Genomic DNA, 21,331 nt, shown 5'->3' with positions numbered 1-21,331 from the left:
CTACATACATAGATACATAGAACATACAGTGCAGAAGGAGGCCATTCGGCCCATCGAGTCTACACCGACCCACTTAAGCCCTCCGTTCCACCCTATTCCCATAACCCAATAACCCCTTCTAACCTTTTTGGACACGAAGGGCAATTTTGCATGGCCAATCCACCGAACCTGCACGTTTTTGGACTGTGGGAGGAAACCGGAGCACCCGGAGGAAACCCACGCAGACACGGGGAGAACGTGCAGACTCCGCACAGACAGTGACCCAGCGGGGAATCGAACCTGGGACCCTGACGCTGTGAAGCCACAGTGCTAGCCACGTGTGCTATCGTGCTGCCCCTCTGGCTAACGAAATTCCTCCTCATCTCTGATTCAAAGGATCGACCCTTGTTGCAATCTCTCACAGCTACAGTTTAATATGTAACATATTTCTCCCTCTTTAGTTCTGATAAAGAGCCTTTTCTCTTCCTTCAGATGTGCCGGACCTGCTGCGTTTTTCCGGAATTCTCTGTTCTCGTTTCAGATTCCAGCACCTGCAGCATTTTGCTTAATTTAACTCAATTTAATATTGCCTGCTCATCTTTTCTTGTAACCTATTTGCCACCTGTAGTAACGTTTTCAATTTCTCTTCCATAATCTTAATGATTATTAACTAAACCTTGCTCCGGACATTTGCCTAAGCCTCCTTTTTCTGTTTTACTTTAATAACGTTTTTTTCCATTGTCATGTAGGGCACCTTAGCTTTCAATGTTCTGTCCATAAGACCATAAGACATAGGAGCGGAAGTAAGGCCATTCGGCCCATCGAGTCCACACCACCATTCAATCATGGCTGATTTCAACTCCATTTACCCGCTCTCTCTCCATAGCCCTTAATTCCTCGAGAAATCAAGAATTTATCAACTTCTGTCTTAAAGACACTCAACGTCCTGGCCTCCACCGCCCTCTGTGGCAATGAATTCCACAGACCCACCACTCTCTGGCTGAAGAAATTTCTCCTCATCTCTGTTCTAAAGTGACTCCCTTTTATTCTAAGGCTGTGCCCCCGGGTCCTAGTCTCCCCTGCTAATGGAAACAACTTCCCTACATCCACCCTATCTAAGCCATTCATTATCTTGTAAGTTTTTATTAGATCTCCCCTCAGCCTCCTAAACTCCAATGAATATAATCCCAGGATCCTCATACGTTCATCGTATGTTAGGCCTACCATTCCTGGGATCATCCGTGTGAATCTCCGCTGGACCCGCTCCAGTGCCAATATGTCCTTCCTGAGGTGTGGGGTCTTTTCTTTCCATACAATCTGCCTAGAATGTACCTGAATTACCTCTTCACTGAATAGCTTCTTTTACAATCCTGTTCGGGTTTGTTAATATTTAGTGAATAAATCTGAATATCCAGCAATTAACCGACAGAACTACACTACAAAAACAGAGTCCCTTCTGGCCGGGATTAGTGGGGTCGTTACCGGCGCTAATGGCACTCAAAGAAACAAGAACAAAAAAAATTACAGCACAGGAACAGGCCCTTTGACCCTCCCAGCCTGCGCCGATCCAGATCCTGTATCTAAACCTGTCGCTTATTTTCCAAGGATCTACTTCCCTCTGTTTCCCCGCCCGTTCATATATCTGTCTAGATGCATCTTGAATTATGCTATCGTGCCCGCCTCTACCACCTCCACTGGCAAAGCATTCCAGGCACCCACCTCCCTCTGCGTAAAACACTTTCCACGCACATCTCCCTTAAACTTTCCCCCTCTCACCTTAAAATCGTGACCCCTTGTAATTGACACCCCCACTCTTGGAAAAAGCTTGTTGCTATCCACCCTGTCCATACCTCATCATTTTGTAGACCTCAATCAGGTCCCACCTCAACCTCCGTTTTTCCAACAAAAACAATCCTAATCTACTCAACCTTTCTTCATAGCTAGCACCCTCCATACCAGGCAACATCCTGGTGAACCTCCTCTGTACCCTCTCTAAAGCATCCACATCCTTCTGGTAATGTGGCGACCAGAACTGCACGGGGTATTCCAAATGTGGCCTAACCAAAGTCCTATACAACTGTAACATGACCTGCCGACTCTTGTACTCAATACCCCGTCCGATGAAGGCAAGCATGTTGTATGCCTTCTTGACCACTCTATCGACCTGCGTTGCCACCTTCAGGGTACAATGGCCCTGAATTCCCAGATCTCTCCGTACATCAATTTTCCCCAGGACTCTTCCTTGACCGTATAGTCCGCTCTTGAATTAGATCTTCCAAAATGCATCACCTCGCATTTGCCTGGATTGAACTCCATCTGCCAGTTCTCTGCCCAATTCTCCAATCTATCTATATGTTGCTGTATTCTCTGACAGTCCTCCGTGCTATCTGCAACTCCACCAATCTTGGTATCATCTGCAAACTTGCTAATCAGACCACCTATACCTTCGTCCAGATCATTTATGTATATCACAAACAACAGTCGTCCGAGCACAGATTCCTGTGGAACACCACTATTCACCTTTCTCCATTTTGAGACACTCCCTTCCACCACTACTCTCTGTCTCCTGTTGCCCAGCCAGTTCTTTACCCATCTAGCTAGTACACCCTGAACCCCACACGATTTCACTTTTTCCATCAACCTGCCATGGGAAACTTTATCAAATGCCTTACTGAAGTCCATGTATATGACATCTACAGCCCTTCCCTCATCAATTAACTTTGTCACTTCCTCAAAGAATTCTATTAGGTTTGTAAGACATGGCCTTCCCTGCACAAAACCATGCTGCCTATCACTGATAAGTCTATTTTCTTCCAAATGTGAATAGATCCTATCCCTCAGTATCTTCTCCAACAGTTTGCCTACCACTGACGTCAAGCTCACAGGTCTATAATTCCCTGGATTATCCCTGCTACCCTTCTTAAACAAAGGGACAACATTAGCAAGTCTCCAGTCCTCCGGGACCTCACCCGTGCTCAAGGATGATGCAAAGATATCTGTTAAGGCGCCAGCTATTTCGTCCCTCGCTTCCCTCAGTAACCTGGAATAGATCCCATCCGGACCTGGGGACTTGTCCACCTTAATGCCTTTTAGAATACCCAAAACTTCCCCCTTCCTTATGCCGACTTGTCCTAGAGTATTTAAACATCCATTCCGAGCCTCAACATCTGACATGTCCCTCTCCATGGTGAATACCGATGCAAAGTACTCATTAAGAATCTCACCCATTTCCTCTGATTCCACGCATAAATTCCCTCTTTTGTCTTTGAGTGGGCCAATCCTTTCTCTAGTTACCGTCTTGCTCATTATATACGAATAAAAGGCTTTGGGATTTTCCTTAACCCAATTAGCCAAAGATATTTCATGATCGCTTTTAGCCCTCTTTATTGCACGTTTGAGATTGGTCCCACTTTCCCGATATTCCTCCAAACTCTGTTTCGTTTCGGACCTCAATGGGGAACGCCCCGCTGAGACCACTTTTAACTGCATTTCCTGCACTGAGGAACTCCGACAAGACGCCCTGATCTCTAAACCCCAGACGCGGTTCCGAACCTCCATCCCAACACCCCAGCTCACCTGTTGGTGGGCCCTCAAGTCCCCTGCACCCCACCTCACACAGGCAGGGTGCCCCCGCCATTGCCAAAATGCCATCTGGGCACCTTGACAGTGCCCCTGCTAGCCTGGTAGTGCCATCTGGACACCCTTACAGTGCCAGACTGGCACCTGGGTGGCACTGCCAGGATGCCCAGGTGGCACTGCCAGAGTGCCAGGCCGGCAGTGCCAAGGTATCCAGGTGGCATCAGCAGTGTCAGGGTGCCACCCTGCCCAGATACCAGCCACCCAGGGACCTCAGTTCGCTTGGGAGATCCCCCCAAGTAACGTTCCACCTAGTCCCCGTTTGTGGGGAACAATACAAATCGGCGCGCAGCTCGTGTCTCCTCGGTGAGACCGGTAGATCCCAGGAGCCGGTTCAATCATGCGAAGGCAGATTTAAGTTCCGGAAGAGGCATCTCCCGGGATCAACCAGCCGCATCCCGTCCCGATTCCGGCAGTATGCAGCCAGTAAATCGTGCCCTATGTTTTTGAACTAAAACAAACAATGCAAGCACACTAGCTTAAAACTGGAGTTTATCAATGCTTATGTTATAAACTTGTTTCAAATTTTTACTGCTCCACCCCTTTCCCTCAACCGTCCCCCAAAAAACCAAGAGCCCCCTTACCATATAAAGTCTTGAGGGTTCATTCACTTTTCCTTGGGACCAGCCCAAATGTATGCCACACCTTCCACATTTACTTTAGTTTTCCTTAATATTTAAGCTATCTCAGGAGTACAAATTTCATGGGGATCCTTTATTCAGCACAACTCTTTGATTCTGCAATCCATATGAATGATTTTCATCTCCAATGGAGTTTTATGACCCTTTTTCCCAGAACAGTGAGCTTTTAGCTTATAAGACCATAAGACCACAAGACATAGGAGCAGAATTAGGCCACTTGGCCCATCGAGTCTGCTCTGCCATTCAATCATGGCTGATATTTTCTCATCCCCATTCTCCTGCCTTCTACCCATAACCCCTGATCCCCTTATTAATCAACAACCTATCTATCTCTGTGTGAAAGACACTCAGTGAATTGGCCTCCACAGCCTTCTGCGGCAAAGAGTTCCACAGATTCACCAGCCTCTGGCTGAAGAAATTCCTACTCATCTCGGTTTGAAAGGAGCGTCCCTTTAATCTCAGGTGGCGTCCTCTGGTTCTAGTTTTTCCTACAAGTGGAAACATCCTCTCCACGTCCACTCTATCCAGACCTCACAGTATCTTGTATGTTTCAATAAGATCCGCTCGCATCCTTCTAAACTCCAACGAGTACAGACCTAGAGTCCTCCACGTTCCTCATACAACAAGTTCTTCGTTCCAGGGATCATTCTTGTGAACCTCCTCTGGACCCTTTCCAAGGCCAGCACATCCTTTCTTAGATATGGGGCCCAAAACTGCTCACAATACTCTAAATGGGGTCTGACCAGAACCTTATACAGCCTCAGAAGTATATCCCTGGTCTTGTATTCTAGCCCTCTTGACATGAATGCTAACATTGCATTTGTCTTCTTAACTGCCGACTGAACCTGCACATTAACCTTAAGAGAATCGTGAACAAGGCCCAGAAATGAGTCATCCATTGTTAAGTATTTTTTCACTCTCAACTCTGACTTTTTAAGTGTAATAAAACTAAGCCTATTTGAATTGCATTTACATTAGAGTTATCAGTTTCTCAATCACATACCCACTTATCTTACATTAAATATTTTAATCTCCAAATAGCTTATTTTACAATCCTGTTTGGGTTTGTTAATATTTAATGATATTAAATATGATAAATATTTTAAACAAAAAGTTATATTCGAAAACATATAGATTATGAAGCAGATATCCACAGCATTCCCATTGTTTTGTTTACTGCTTTACCCTGTAGTCACTTATTCAATCCACTTGTGCTAAGTTCCAGAAATAAAAAAATCTCTTCCCCAGTTGTGCATGTCCACCTTTAATATTTTCTGATCTTTTTGCATAATTGCTCTAAACAATAATATGGTTTGATTAGTGTTCGTTAAATGATCTCTGTCTGTGACACATTTCATTTGCAGTACTTTGTTTCCCAGAATTAGATCCAATACTGTTTCGTTCTTTGTCAGACTAGAAACATATTGATCAAGAAAGTCCCCTTGTACACACACAAAGAACAAAGAACAAAGAAATGTACAGCACAGGAACAGGCCCTTCGGCCCGCCAAGCCCGTGCCGACCATGCTGCCCAACTAAACTACAATCTTCTACACTTCCTGGGTCCCCGTATCCCTCTATACCCATCCTATTCATGTATTTGTCAAGATGCCCCTTAAATGTCACTATCGTCCCTGCTTCCACCACCTCCTCCGGTAGCGAGTTCCAGGCACCCACTACCCTCTGTGTAAAAAACTTGCCTCGTACATCTACTCTAAACCTTGCCCCTCTCACCTTAAACTTATGCCCCCTAGTAATTGACCGCTCTACCCTGGGGAAACGCCTCTGACTATCCACTCTGTCTATGCCCCTCATAATTTTGTAGACCTCTATCAGGTCGCCCCTCAACCTCCGTCGTTCCAGTGAGAACAAACCGAGTTTATTCAACCGCTCCTCATAGCTAATGCCCTCCATACCAGGCAACATTCTGGTAAATCTCTTTTGCACCCTCTCTAAAGCCCACATCCTTCTGGTAGTGTGGCGACCAGAATTGAACACTAGACTCCAAGTGTGGCCTAACTAAGGTTCTATACAGCTGCAACATGACTTGCCAATTCTTATACTCAATGCCCCGGCCAATGAAGGCAAGCATGCAGTATGCCTTCTTGACTACCTTCTCCACCTGTGTTGCCCCTTTCAGTGACCTGTGGACCTGTACTCCTAGATCTCTTTGACTTTCAATACTCTTGAGGGTTCTACCATTCACTGTATATTCCCTACCTGCATTAGACCTTCCAAAATGCATTACCTCACATTTGTCCGGATTAAACTCCATCTGCCATCTCTCCGCCCAAGTCTCCAAACAATCTAAATCCTGCTGTATCCTCTGACAATCCTCATCGCTATCCGCAATTCCACTAACCTTTGTGTCGTCTGCAAACTTACTAATCAGACCAGTTACATTTTCCTCCAAATCATTTATATATACTACAAACAGCAAAGGTCCCAGCACCGATCCCTGTGGAACACCACTGGTCACAGCCCTCCAATTAGAAAAGCATCCTTCCATTGCTACTCTCTGCCTTCTATGACCTAGCCAGTTCTGTATCTACCTTGCCAGCTCACCCCTGATCCCGTGTGACTTCATCTTTTGTACTAGTCCCATGAGGGACCTTGTCAAAGGTCTTACTGAAGTCCATATAGACAACATCTACTGCCCTACCTGCATCAATCATCTTTGTGACCTCCTCGAAAAACTCTATCAAGTTAGTGAGACACGACCTCCCCTTCACAAAACCATGCTGCCTCTCACTAATACCTCCGTTTGCTTCCAAATGGGAGTAGATCCTGTCTCGAAGAATTCTCTCCAGTAATTTCCCTACCACTGAAGTAAGGCTCACCGGCCTGTAGTTCCCTGGATTATCCTTGCTACCCTTCTTAAACAGAGGAACAACATTGGCTATTCTCCAGTCCTCCGGGACATCACCTGAAGATAGTGAGGATCCAAAGATTTCTGTCAAGGCCTCAGCAATTTCCTCTCCAGCCCCCTTCAGTATTCTGGGGTAGATCCCATCAGGCCCTGGGGACTTACCAACCTTAATATTTTGTAAGACGCCCAACACATCGTCTTTTTGGATCTCAATGTGACCCAGGCTATCTACACACCCTTCTCCAGACTCAACGTCTACCAATTCCTTCTCTTTGGTGAATACTGATGCAAAGTATTTGTTTAGTACCTCGCCCATTTCCTCTGGCTCCACACATAGATTCCCTTGCCTATCCTTCAGTGGGCCAACCCTTTCCCTGGCTACCCTCTTGCTTTTTATGTACGTGTAAAAAGCCTTGGGATTTTCCTTAACCCTATTTGCCAATGACTTTTTGTGACCCCTTCAAGCCCCCCTGACTCCTTGCTTAAGTTTCTTCCTACTTTCCTTATATTCCACACAGGCTTTGTCTGTTCCCAGCCTTTTCGCCCTGACAAATGCCTCCTTTTTCTTTTTGACGAGGCCTACAATATCTCTCGTTATCCAAGGTTCCCGAAAATTGCCGCATTTATCCTTCTTCCTCACAGGAACATGCCGGTCCTGAATTCCTTTCAACTGACACTTGAAAGCCTCCCACATGTCAGATGTTGATTTGCCCTCAAACATCCGCCCCCAATCTAGGTTCTTCAGTTCCCGCCTAATATTGTTATAATTAGCCTTCCCCCAATTTAGCACATTCACCCTAGGACCACTCTTATCCTTGTCTACCAGCACTTTAAAACTTACTGAATTGTGATCACTGTTCCCGAAATGCTCCCCTACTGAAACTCCTACCACCTGGCCGGGCTCAATCCCCAATACCAGGTCCAGTACCGCCCCTTCCCTAGTTGGACTGTCTACATATTGTTTGAAGAAGCCCTCCTGGATGCTCCTTACAAACTCCGCCCCGTCTAAGCCCCTGGCACTAAGTGAGTCCCAGTCATTATTGGGGAAGTTGAAGTTTCCCATCACCACAACCCTGTTGTCTTTACTCTTTTCCAAAATCTGTCTACCTATCTGCTCCTCTATCTCCCGCTGGCTGTTGGGGGGGCCTGTAGTAAACCCCCAACATTGTGACTGCACCCTTCTTATTCCTGATCTCTACCCATATAGCCTCACTGCCCTCTGAGGTGTCCTCCCGTAGTACAGCTGTGATATCCTGTCCTCCTGTAGTACAGCTGTGATATCCATCGGATATTGCTATCAGATAACTCTATCCGTAACACTGTTTTTCCCAGTATTTGAGGTATATAGACTATTCAAGTATTTTAATATATCTGCTCTATTTTTGCTGCATACAATTGAAATCTGCAGGCAAACAAGGTGCAGAAAGGAGGTCATTGTGCTCTGTTTCATTTCACATTGAAATTTCTGGTGGAGCTTCGTGTTAATAATCTCTGTTGTTTTCTCCACACAGTTAGGTGCCAATGGATACTTTTACGCCATCGATCCAAATGGGTATGTCCTGTTGCATCCTAACCTACAGCCAAAGGTGAGAGATTTCAGCACCAATTCACTCCAATGTCTGTAACAATCCTTCAGCTCAGGTGTGAACATCTTCATCATTTGCCGACCCAGATAATGTGTTAATAACCAGAAGGTACCATTCTGGACTTCACCCAGAGTTTGTCTTTTTATCTATCATGGACTCAGCTATTATTATTTTTGAATTTTCTTTTCCGATTAAGGGGCAATCTAGTGTGGTCAATCTACCTACCGTTCACATCTTTAGGTTGTGGGGGTGAGACCCAGTGCTAGCCACCTTGCCGCCCTATCATGGACTCACCTAGCCACTGAAGGTAGCTGGGATAAATGTTCTAAATGAGTAACCCGTTTCACAACTGGAGTGTTTGGTGTGGGTGCCCCATCATCAGTAATTTTTTCCACAAGTGAGTTTCTATAGAAAGCCACAGGTGGCAGTGTAAAGGTGATGATGCTTTCCATGTGATTGATGCTTGTTACTGCTTCCTGACACCATTCTATCCAACACCAAAGATAGAAACAAATATTCTAGCCCAAGATTGATCCACATATTGATAAAGTTACAAATGTAAACATTCGAATAAGCCACAACAGGAAGATGGTAGATACCTGTTCACTTTTAAATCTCACTGATGATGACTATCAATGTCTGTTATGTGTCTATTTTTTTGGTTTTTATCTCAAGGTTATTAATTTCCGGGAGCCAGTGACCCTGGATTTCCTGGATGCTGAGTTAGAAGATGAAAACAAGGAAAAGGTAAGGAGTGGCCTCTTCAGTGGAAATTAAAAATATGGGTCAGGGTTCTCCATTAGCCGACGGCGAAATTGTGAAATGCGATTGGGCTGAGAATAGCTTCCGAGGCCAAAATCCCAGAAGGCGGTGATTTGGCGCCAAATCGCAATTCTCCGTCACTTCGCAAACGGCGTCAATAGGTTTCACCCTGCACGTACAGTAGACGCCGTTTCCATATCATTTGCGGGCCCGACCAGATATTCTCCAGGGCCTCCGTGATTCTCCGCCTCCGATGGAGGTAATGCATTTTGGAAGGTCTAATGCAGGTGGGGAATATACAGTGAATGGTAGAACCCTCAAGAGTATTGACAGTCAGAGAGATCCAGGTGTACAGATCCACAGGTCACTGAAAGGGGCAACACAGGTGGAGAAGGTAGTCAGGAAGGCTTACGGCATGCTTGCCTTCATTGGCCGGGGCATTGAGTGTAAAAATTGGCAAGTCATGTTGCAGCTGTATAGAACCTTGGTTAGGCCACACTTGGAGTATAGTGTTCAATTCTGATCGCCACACTACCAGAAGGATGTGGAGGCTTTAGAGAGGATGCAGAAGAGATTTACCAGGATGTTGCCTGGTATGGATAGCATTAGCTATGAGGAGAGGTTGAATAAACTCGGTTTGTTCTCACTGGAACGACGGAGGTTGAGGGGCGACCTGATAGAGGTCTACAAACATATGAGGGGCATAGACAGGGTGGATAGTCAGAGACTTTTTCCCAGGGTAGAGGTGTCAATTACTAGGGGGCATAGGTTTAAGGTGCGAGAAGCAAGGTTTAGAGTAGATGTACTCTAGGTATTGACATAGGTAGGAAAGGGGACAAGGATGTCAGGCAGGCTTTCAGGGAGCTAGGATGGAAGCTCAGAACTAGAACAAACAGAGTTGTTATCTCTGGGTTGTTGCCCGTGCCACGTGATAGTGAGATGAGGAATAGGGAGAGAGAGCATTTAAACACGTGGCTACAGGGATGGTGCAGGCGGGAGGGATTCAGATTTCTGGATAACTGGGGCTCTTTCTGGGGAAGGTGGGACCTCTACAGACAGGATGGTCTACATCTGAACCTGAGGGGCACAAATATCCTGGGGGGGAGATTTGTTAGTGCTCTTTGGGGGGGTTTAAACTAATGCAGCAGGGGCATGGGAACCTGGATTGTAGTTTTAGGGTAAGGGAGAATGAGAGTATAGAGGTCAGGAGCACAGATTTGACGTCGCAGGAGGGGGCCAGTGTTCAGGTAGGTGGTTTGAAGTGTGTCTACTTCAATGCCAGGAGTATACGAAACAAGGTAGGGGAACTGGCAGCATGGGTTGGTACCTGGGACTTCGATGTTGTGGCCATTTTGGAGACATGGATAGAGCAGGGACAGGAATGGATGTTGCAGGTTCCGGGGTTTAGGTGTTTTAGTAAGCTCAGAGAAGGAGGCAAAAGAGGGGGAGGTGTGGCGCTGCTAGTCAAGAGCAGTATTACGGTGGCGGAGAGGATGCTAGATGGGGACTCTTCTTCCGAGGTAGTATGGGCTGAAGTTAGAAACAGGAAAGGAGAGGTCACCCTGTTGGGAGTTTTTTATAGGCCTCCTAATAGTTCTAGGGATGTAGAGGAAAGGATGGCGAAGATGATTCTGGATAAGAGCGAAAGTAACAGGGTAGTTATTATGGGAGACTTTAACTTTCCAAATATTGACTGGAAAAGATATAGTTCGAGTACAATAGATGGGTTGTTTTTTGTACAGTGTGTGCAGGAGGGTTTCCTGAAACAATATGTTGACAGGCCAACAAGAGGCGAGGCCACATTGGATTTGGTTTTGGGTAATGAACCAGGCCAGGTGTTGGATTTGGAGGTAGGAGAGCACTTTGGGGACAGTGACCACAATTCGGTGACGTTTACGTTAATGATGGAAAGGGATAAGTATACACCGCAGGGCAAGAGTTATAGCTGGGGGAAGGGCAATTATGATGCCATTAGACGTGACTTGGGGGAGATAAGGTGGAGAAGTAGGCTGCAAGTGTTGGGCACACTGGATAAGTGGGGCTTGTTCAAGGATCAGCTACTGCGTGTTCTTGATAAGCATGTACCGGTCAGGCAGGGAGGAAGGCGTCGAGCGAGGGAACCGTGGTTTACCAAGGAAGTGGAATCTCTTGTTAAGAGGAAGAAGGAGGCCTATGTGAAGATGAGGTGTGAAGTTTCGGTTGGGGCGATGGATAGTTACAAGGTAGCGAGGAAGGATCTAAAGAGAGAGCTAAGACGAGCAAGGAGGGGACATGAGAAGTATTTGGCAGGAAGGATCAAGGAAAACCCAAAAGCTTTCTATAGGTATGTCAGGAATAAGCGAATGACTAGGGAAAGAGTAGGACCAGTCAAGGACAGGGATGGGAAATTGTGTGTGGAGTCTGAAGAGATAGGCGAGATACTAAATGAATATTTTTCGTCAGTATTCACTCAGGAAAAAGATAATGTTGTGGAGGAGAATGCTGAGCCCCAGGCTAATAGGATAGATGGCATTGAGGTACGTAGGGAAGAGGTGTTGGCAATTCTGGACAGGCTGAAAATAGATAAGTCCCTGGGACCTGATGGGATTTATCCTAGGATTCTCTGGGAGGCCAGGGAAGAGATTGCTGGACCTTTGGCTTTGATTTTTATGTCATCATTGGCTACAGGAATAGTGCCAGAGGACTGGAGGACAGCAAATGTGGTCCCTTTATTCAAAAAGGGGAGCAGAGACAACCCCGGCAACTATAGACCGGTGAGCCTCACGTATGTAGTGGGTAAAGTCTTGGAGGGGATTATAAGAGACAAGATTTATAATCATCTAGATAGGAATAATATGATCAGGGATAGTCAGCATGGCTTTGTGAAGGGTAGGTCATGCCTCACAAACCTTATTGAGTTCTTTGAGAAGGTGACTGAACAGGTAGACGAGGGTAGAGCAGTTGATGTGGTGTATATGGATTTCAGCAAAGCGTTTGATAAGGTTCCCCATGGTAGGCTATTGCAAAAAATACGGAGGCTGGGGATTGAGGGTGATTTAGAGATGTGGATCAGAAATTGGCTAGCTGAAAGAAGACAGAGGGTGGTGGTTGATGGGAAATGTTCAGAATGGAGTACAGTCACAAGTGGAGTACCACAAGGATCTGTTCTGGGGCCGTTGCTGTTTGCCAAATTTATCAAGGAAGGCGCAGAAGGGTGGGTGAGTAAATTTGCAGACGATACTAAAGTCGGTGGTGTTGTCGATAGTGTGGAAGGATGTAGCAGGTTACAGAGGGATATAGATAAGCTGCAGAGCTGGGCTGAGAGGTGGCAAATGGAGTTTAATGTAGAGAAGTGTGAGGTGATTCACTTTGGAAGGAATAACAGGAATGCGGAATATTTGGCTAATGGTAAAGTTCTTGAAAGTGTGGATGAGCAGAGGGATCTAGGTGTCCATGTACATAGATCCCTGAAAGTTGCCACCCAGGTTGATAGGGTTGTGAAGAAGGCCTATGGAGTGTTGGCCTTTATTGGTAGAGGGATTGAGTTCCGGAGTCGGGAGGTCATGTTGCAGCTGTACAGAACTCTGGTACGGCCGCATTTGGAGTATTGCGTACAGTTCTGGTCACCGCATTATAGGAAGGACGTGGAGGCTTTGGAGCGGGTGCAGAGGAGATTTACCAGGATGTTGCCTGGTATGGAGGGAAAATCTTATGAGGAAAGGCTAATGGACTTGAGGTTGTTTTCGTTGGAGAGAAGAAGGTTAAGAGGAGACTTAATAGAGGCATACAAAATGATCAGGGGGTTGAATAGGGTGGGCAGTGAGAGCCTTCTCCCGCGGATGGATATGGCTGGCATGAGGGGACATAACTTTAAACTGAGGGGTAATAGATATAGGATAGAGGTCAGAGGTAGGTTCTTTACGCAAAGAGTAGTGAGGCCGTGGAATGCCTTACCTGCTACAGTAGTGAACTCGCCAACATTGAGGGCATTTAAAAGTTTATTGGATAAACATATGGATGATAATGGCATAGTGTAGGTTAGATGGCTTTTGTTTCGGTGCAACATCGTGGGCCGAAGGGCCTGTACTGCGCTGTATTGTTCTATGTTCTATGTATGAGGCAAGTTTTTTACACAGAGGGCAGTGGGTGCCTGGAACTCGCTGCCGGAGGAGGTGGTGAAAGCACGGACGATAGCGACGTTTAAGGGGCATCTTGACAAATACATGAATAGGATGGGAATAGAGGGATACGGACCCCGGAAGTGTAGAAGATTTTAGTTTAGACGGGCAGCATGGTCGGCACAGGCCTGGAGGGCCGAAGGGCCTGTTCCTGTGCTGTACCTTTCTTTGTTCTTTGTTCTTTGATGGGCCAGGTTCCCGACAGCGTGGTTCCCTTCTGCTTTTAAGTGTTGTGAAACCGGCGTGGCCGCTGCTGAGCGAGAGGAAGGGGGTACGAAATGTGCCCAACATTGTCATAGTTTTCTGACAGTTGTGCTGCTGGCCGGGTTTTTTTTTGCCAGGGCCAGGGAGAGTAGTGGGGGGTAGCCAGAAGTCGGCTGTGGAGTCAGGGTGGACAGACACGGAGCACAATTACAGCAGCCGGCAAGGCAGCCATGCAACTGCGCACACCGCTAACGGCTCACTTTGAACCTAGTGCCATAGATGTCCCCCCAGGCCAACTCCCTGGGTGCCCTCTGGCCCCAGCTGACCCACCGTCGGCAGCTATTCTCCACCATATCGCATTTCCCGATTTCAGCGTAAGACGGAGAATCCCACCCTGGGTTTTTTAAATGACATTAAGGTAGGTAGGTCTCCAGGGCCAGATAGGACTTACCCCAGAATACTGACAGAAGCAAGGTAGGAAATTGCTGGGGCCTTAACTGACATCTCTGTATCCTCATTGGCTACAGGTAAGGTCCCAGTGGACTGGAGAATAGCTAATGTGGTACCGCTGTTTAAGAAAGGTAGTAGGGATAATCCAGGAAATTATAGCCCGGTGAGCCTCAGGTCGGTAGTAGGCAAATTATTGGAAAGAATTCTCAGGGACAGGATTTATACCCATTTGGAAACAAATGGACTCATTAGCGATAGACAGCATGGTTTTGTGAAGGGGAAGTCGTACATCACTAACTTGATTAAGTTTTTTGAAGAGGTGACAAATGATTGATGAGGTGGTGCATATTGTTTACGTGGACTTCGGTAAAGCCTTTGACAAGGTGCCTCATGGCAGACTGGTACAAAAGGTGAAGTCACACAGAATCAGAGGTAAGGTGGCAAGATGGATACAAAACTGGTTCAGTCACAGAAGGCAAAGGGTAACAGTCGAAGGGTGTTTTTCTGAATGGAAGGTTGCGACTAGTGGTGTTCCACAGGGGTCAGTGGGACCTCTGTTGTTTGCAGTATACATAAACAATTTGGAGGAAAATGTAGCTGGTCTGATTATTAAGTTCACGGATGATACCAAGGTTGGTGGAGCAGCAGATAGTGTTGAGGATTGTCAGATGATACAGAGGACATGGATAGGTTGGCGACTTGGGCAGAGAAATGGCAAATGGAGTTTAATCCAGGCAAGTGTGAGGAAATTCATTTTGGTAGGTCTAACATGGAGGGGAAATATACCATAAATGGCAAAACACAGGAATATACAAAGTCAGCGAGATATGGGCATGCAAGTCCACAGATCTTTGAAAGTGGCAACACAAAATGAACAAGGTTTTTTACACAGAGGGTGGTGGTGTCTGGAATGCGTTGCCAGGGGAACGGTTGTAGAAGCAGATACATTAACAATGTTCAAAAGACATCTTGACAAACACATGGATAGGATGTGTATATAGGGATATGGCACTGGGAAGTGCTGAGGGTTTTGGCCAAGGGTGGTATCATGACCGGTACAGATTTGGAGGACTGAACTGTATTGTTCTTTGTTCTTTTCTGAATGAAGGGCTGAATATTAGGGGACAGTGGGACCTTTGCTGTTTGTAGTAGCAGCAATATGTACTGCAGGAACTCACCAAGGTTCCTTCAGCAGAAATTTCCAAACACACGACTGCTGCCATCTAGAAGTACAAGGACAGCAAATGCATGGATACACCACCACCTGCAAGTTCCCCTCCAACTCACACACCATCCTACTTGTTCCTTTACTGTCACTGGGTCAAAATCCAGGAACTTGCACCCTCTCAGTGTTGTGTATATACCTACACCATATGGATTGCAGCAGTTCAAGCAGCCAGCTCATCTTCTGAGGGGCAATTAGGGATAGGTAATAAATGCTGGCCTAATCAGAGATGCCAAATCCCATGAATGAATGTTTAAAAAGTTCTAGATTCCCCCACGAGGGGAAAAAGCCTCTCAGCATCTACTCCTAATGTTTCAATAAGATCATCTCTCATTCTTCTAAATTCCAACGAGTTTAGGCCCAACCAGTTCAAACTTACCTCATAAGACAAACTCTTCATCCCAGGAATCAACCTTTTCTGAACTGCCTCCAATGCAATTCCCGTACCAGCTGAGATTATTCATGAAGGCCCGCCCTTCGCCTGCGGTGAGGTGATCCTCAGGCTAAATTACCACCAGTCAGCTCTCCCCCTTTCCTTCTCAAAGGGCAAAGCAGCCTTTGGCCATCTGGGACTATGGCAACTTTACCGTTGAACCCCTTCTTTAGCAAGGAGACCATAACTGTATAAAGTACTCTATGTACTCTACTTTTATATCCATCCCCTTCGCAATAAAGTTCAACAATCAATTTGCCTTAGAAATTGCTTACTTACGTACCTGCATACAAACATTTTGTGATTCACGTACAAGGAAACCCAGACAGGGCTGTTCCACAGCATTCTGCAGACTCCTGCCACTTCATTGATATTCTACTTTTCTATTCCTCCTGGCAAAGTGGACAACCTAATATATCCCACATTAGAATCCTTCTGCCAAATTTTTGCACTCATTTATTTCATCTATTATCACTTTGCTTTCCAACCGATCATTATGTCATCAGCACATTTGGCTGCAGTATACTTCATCAAAATCATTAATATAGATTATAAATAGTTAAGGTCACAGCAGGGATTCCTGCGGCACCTCACTAATTACAATTTATCAAACTGACAATGGCCCATTGACTCCTGCTCTCTGTTTCGTGTTAGTTAGAAAATCCATGCTACTATATCACCCCCCCCCCCCAAACTATGAGCTCTTATATCTTGTGTAGTCATCTCTTATGTGGCAGTTTTCAAATGCCTTTTGAAATCCAAATACACTGGATGGGATTCTCCGTCCCACCGCACCAGATTTCTGCGCGCGCCCCTCGGATTCTCCGTCTCGCCAGCTGGCCAATGGGGTTTCCCATTGTGGGCAGCCCCACCCATCGGGAAATCCCCGGGCTGCTGGCGTAACGCAGAATCCCGACAGAGGAGAATCCAGCCCACTACATCTGCTGGTTCCCCTTTATCACTCTGCCTGTTATATTCACTCTAATAAACTTCTCAAACGTGATTTTATTTTCACAAAACCATGTTGACTCTGTCTGATCGTATTATGATTTTCTAAATCTCCTGCTACTACCTCATTAACAATGGATTCTCACAGTTTCCCAATGGAAAATGTTATGTCAACTGGCCTTCAGTTTCCTGCTTTCTGTTTCCCTCCTCTGTTGGATAGAAGTACTATATTTGCAGTTTTCCAATGCGCTGGGATCTTTCCAAAATCAATGGAATTGTGGAATATTGAAACAAATGCATCCACTAACTTTGCAGCCATTTCTTTCAAGATCTTTGGATGCAAGCCATCAGGTCCAGGGAACTTGTTAGTCCTTGATCCTATCAGTCTACCTGGCACATTTCCTCTTATGTTAGCGAGTGTATTAAATTCTTCCCTCCTTTTGCCCTTGTTTTGAACTATTCTAGGAATGCTTTTTGTGTCATCCATGAAAACTAATAGAAAATACTTGTTCAAAGACTGCCATTTCCTTTTTTTACCATTATTAATGCCTCAGTCTCATCATCTAAGAAGCTACCATTTAATTTAGCTACTCTCTTCCTTTTTATATACTTGTCGAATGTCCAACATTCTCACCACTCTTTGGGTAGAACGTTTCTGCTGAATTCCCTTTTGGATTTATCAGTGAGTATCCCTTAGTTTTGATCTTCCCCCAAAATTGAATAATTTCTTCTCCATCTACCCTAGCAAATAACAGTTCTGGTATAAGTCTAGTCAATCTTTATTGCACTTTCTTCAGTGCCTTTTTATCCTTTGGAAATATCAGAGATGCACAATATCTGACAGGATTTCCTCCTTCCAGTACTGATGTATATCGACAAATTGTCAGTTATTCTCATCCTTATCAATCAAATCATTCTCAGATGCCTTTATCCAAATTCATTTCAATAAACATATCTTATTTTCTATTTTAGTCCTGATCTTACTTGTTCCCATTGGGTTAATATTGGGCAAAGAAGCTGTGTTTGAATCACAGATAAAGGTTTGGACTGGCAGTTTCAGGTTCACCACTAATTCAGAATTAATTCATCCCATGTAGTTGACAATTTTAAGGCTAGTAGCAACCACCTTCTGCACCGAGTGCAGTTTTTTCCATCACATTGAAAACAATGATTAGTTTCATGTGCCGGCATTTTCATTTTGTTTTCCATATTCACCACTGGTTATGCAGATCCGGAAAATCATGATTGATGGGGAGAGTGGGAAAAGTACCATCCGAACTCTACTCAAATCGCTGGATGAGGTAAGTAGATCATCATTTGTATGAATTTATTTGTAACTTCATTGTTTCTTAATGGTGAAGAACTCTGCCTATCCAACCAATCGAAGACCGTATACTTATATTCATGAAATCACCAAATCTGCCGATAGGAATAAATAACAATCCCAATGCAAAAGTACAGACACAGATTCTATTTATTGACCTCTTTGTCCAGCTGTGCGGCTTATAATCGGCACAGACCATGGGCGGGATTCTCCGTCGGCTGATGCCGTAATCGAGAAACACGATTTGGCAGAGAATCGGTTACGACGCCGAAATCACAGCGGGTGCCGATTTCACGCCAAATCGCAATTTTGAAAAGGCCATGTGGCCAGGGTGATCCCCCATGGGACTGGGGCTGTGTCCAGGCACAGAGCGCCATTGCTGTGGCCTGCATGGCAGCCATCTTGCTGCGCACCCCACTGACACCCACATTGGCCCCTGGTTCTGCAGAGTGACACCGGCCCTATGGCCCGCACCCCACCCTCCACCCCACCCTCTGCCATACCAACCCCCCACCCACCCCCCGGGGTATCATGCGGCCCACCCAAGGGCAACGACCACAATAGCCGCTACGGGGGCGCCAAACGGGTGCCGCGGAGTACCAAATGACAATAACCCTGGCAGCAGGAACTGCCGCCAGGGCCAGAGGCCACCATGGCGTCGGGTACCGACAGGGCCAAGGGTGCGGGGATGGGGGATGGGCATGCGGGAGCAAGGTCCCGCAGTGCCAACCAGGGGCACCATGTAGCCCATTGGACCTGGTTGGGCAGGGGGGTGCACCATGCTAAAATGTCGGCCTTTCACCCCTGCAGGCAAAGGATATTGGAATTCAACCAACAATGGTGGACAGCGCTGTCTGGAGCTCGGCCCATCGGAGGTGGTGCATCGTGGGTGGGCCCGCTAATGAGATGCGAATGGACATGCAACTATGCGCGGCGTGCGTCGCAGTAATGCCGTTTTCGAGGAGGTGGAGCACCAAGATTCGGCGTCAAAGCAGCGCCTGTCACGATTTCTGCGTCGGGACTTATTCTCCGCCCGATAACACACCCAGATTTCAGTGTTGGCCAACGGAGAATCCCGCCCAGCTGTGACTAGAAATCTGTGTCATGCCCGGACACGAGATCCGGAGTGTCCCGGGTCTCAGGCCGAGGGCTTCCGTCCGTGCTGCTGTTCTCGTCATTGGTCAACACAGGAGAGGGGGCTCAGGCTGTGGCACTGGCAGAGGGCGGGGGACACCAGATGGACCCTCCCCAACACCAGCAGGTCCTGCAAGACACAAGACAAGACGCATGATTAGACTGCGGGCCAGGGGGAGTGGCGCTTGTGGTGATGTGGGGGTGAGGGTGGCAGTGGGGGGGTTGACACATGTGGTACAGGGAACCTCAATCAGCGGGGTCTCACTCCTTGCACACAGCTGACATCCACCCCGGTGACTTCCCTTTCCTCAGGTTCCGCTGACCACGTCCAGGGCTTCGGCTTAGCCACGGTGAGGGGCTGCAGGTCCAGCGGTCACCCTCCAGTTTTCTCCCGCTTCCAGCAGTTCTGGGTGGCCTTCTCCTTGGGGCGGCGGCGGCTGTGTTAGGCAGTCTGACGCATGCAGCCCAGGTGGTGGGTGGCTGGTGCCCTCAGTGACCAGGGCACCCGACCATGGCAGCCGGTATTGGAGCCGGCATGTGGTGTAGGGTGGGGTTCCTGCCACCCTCCCGGTGGGGGAAGTGGGGGTTGGTTACGTGTGTGTGGGATGGGGTTGGTTCCAGGGGCACAGTGCTGTTGACTCACCCTGGCCGCCCTGAGGAGGAGGTTGTGTAGTTTCTTCCTGCTCTGCAGGCCGGGCCGAACAGTGTTGCTGGTAGCGCTGACGGCCTCTGCCACCTGCGGCCCGGCACGGCGAACGGCGGCAGCTGGCAGCCTCCTTCCCAGGCCGGGGTACAGGGTCATCCACCTCTCCTCCTCCGCATCCAGGAGGGCCCCAAGCTCGGCATCCGTGAAACGTGGGACCACACGTCTTGCTGCTACCTTATTGGCTGGAGTGCTTTGTTTGTTTGTTTGGGGAGTAAAGTCTGTATATGTGGCTGCATCTTGTCAGCCTCCTGAGTGTCAGTCGTGAAACTGGCGAATCCAGCACCATTTCTCACTCACTGAATCGGTCCAGGTGCGGTGCAAGTTTTGCTGTTGTAGAAGACCACAAATCCTGCCACGGCGTCAACACACCGTCTCAGGATCAGGGAATCCAGCCACATATGTCAAGCATGGCATCTTTCTCATCTGTAAACCTGGCTGAGTAGCAATCTTGTTTCCCTCACCAAAACTGGAAAAGCTTAGAGATTGAACAGATTTAACAGGTTTTAAGCGAGGCAGGGAAAGTCTGTGGATAAAAGGCAGGAGGGATTGATGCACTATCAATTACCACAAAGACGAGAGTAGTGGAATAATCGAGGCTTTATTGAGCAAAGATGTTGTGCCTCCTGTAGCTGGAACCAGAATGGCTGCAGCACCGGCGAGCACACACATTTATACGCTGCCTACTGGGCGGAGCCAGCAGGCAGGGATTTACCCATGTACCTCTATTATATGTGTCTTACCGTAATACATATAATACTGCTAGTGGTGACCACCACATTCACCCCCTGTTACAAAAGAGTCCGGTGGAGGCCTTGATCCTCCTCTGCGATCGCCTCAGTCCTGGTGGTGATGTGGGCACCGACCTGGTCACCTGTGACTCCGGGAGCATGTTGTCCTCGTCTTCGTCACCCCTGAGTGGAACCAATGGGAGGACGGATCCTCCTGGGGCGGGGGCTGCGGTGAGGTTCGCTGGAGAGGGGGGGGAGTGGCGCAGGGGTGAATGAGGCAACCGGGGGGGGGGGGGGGGGGGCGGTGTCAGGTCGGGGGCCGTGGGTGGGGATCCAGCGGGTGCCAGGTCCCTGAGGGAGACTGTGTCCTGGCGCCCGTCGGGGTGTGCCACGTAGGCGTACTGCGGGTTTGCGTGTAGGAGGTGGACCCTTTCGACCAAAAGATCCAACTTATGGGCCCGCACATGCTTGTGAAGGAGGACGGGTCCAGGAACTGTCAGCCATGTTGGGAGCGAGAACCCGGAGGTGGACTTCCTGGGGAAGGCAAACA

General features: G+C 47.4%; 1 protein-coding gene across 4 annotated transcripts in view; it reads left to right on the top strand.

Annotated features, from left to right (window-relative positions):
- The window catches only part of cacna2d2a (calcium channel, voltage-dependent, alpha 2/delta subunit 2a), a 1,719,882-nt gene that overhangs the window by 1,423,147 nt on the left and 275,404 nt on the right, over window positions 1–21,331 (top strand). For all 4 annotated transcript variants that reach the window (XM_072472012.1, XM_072472009.1, XM_072472008.1 and 1 more), the window contains 3 exons: window positions 8,636–8,710; window positions 9,386–9,457; window positions 18,119–18,190. In XM_072472012.1, the coding sequence (XP_072328113.1) occupies window positions 8,636–8,710; window positions 9,386–9,457; window positions 18,119–18,190 (219 nt within the window). The remainder of the gene's footprint in view (window positions 1–8,635; window positions 8,711–9,385; window positions 9,458–18,118; window positions 18,191–21,331) is intronic.

Source organism: Scyliorhinus torazame, chromosome 13, assembly GCF_047496885.1.
Source record: "Scyliorhinus torazame isolate Kashiwa2021f chromosome 13, sScyTor2.1, whole genome shotgun sequence".
NCBI lineage: Eukaryota > Metazoa > Chordata > Chondrichthyes > Carcharhiniformes > Scyliorhinidae > Scyliorhinus > Scyliorhinus torazame.
This window is presented reverse-complemented; position numbering and strand designations above follow the sequence as displayed.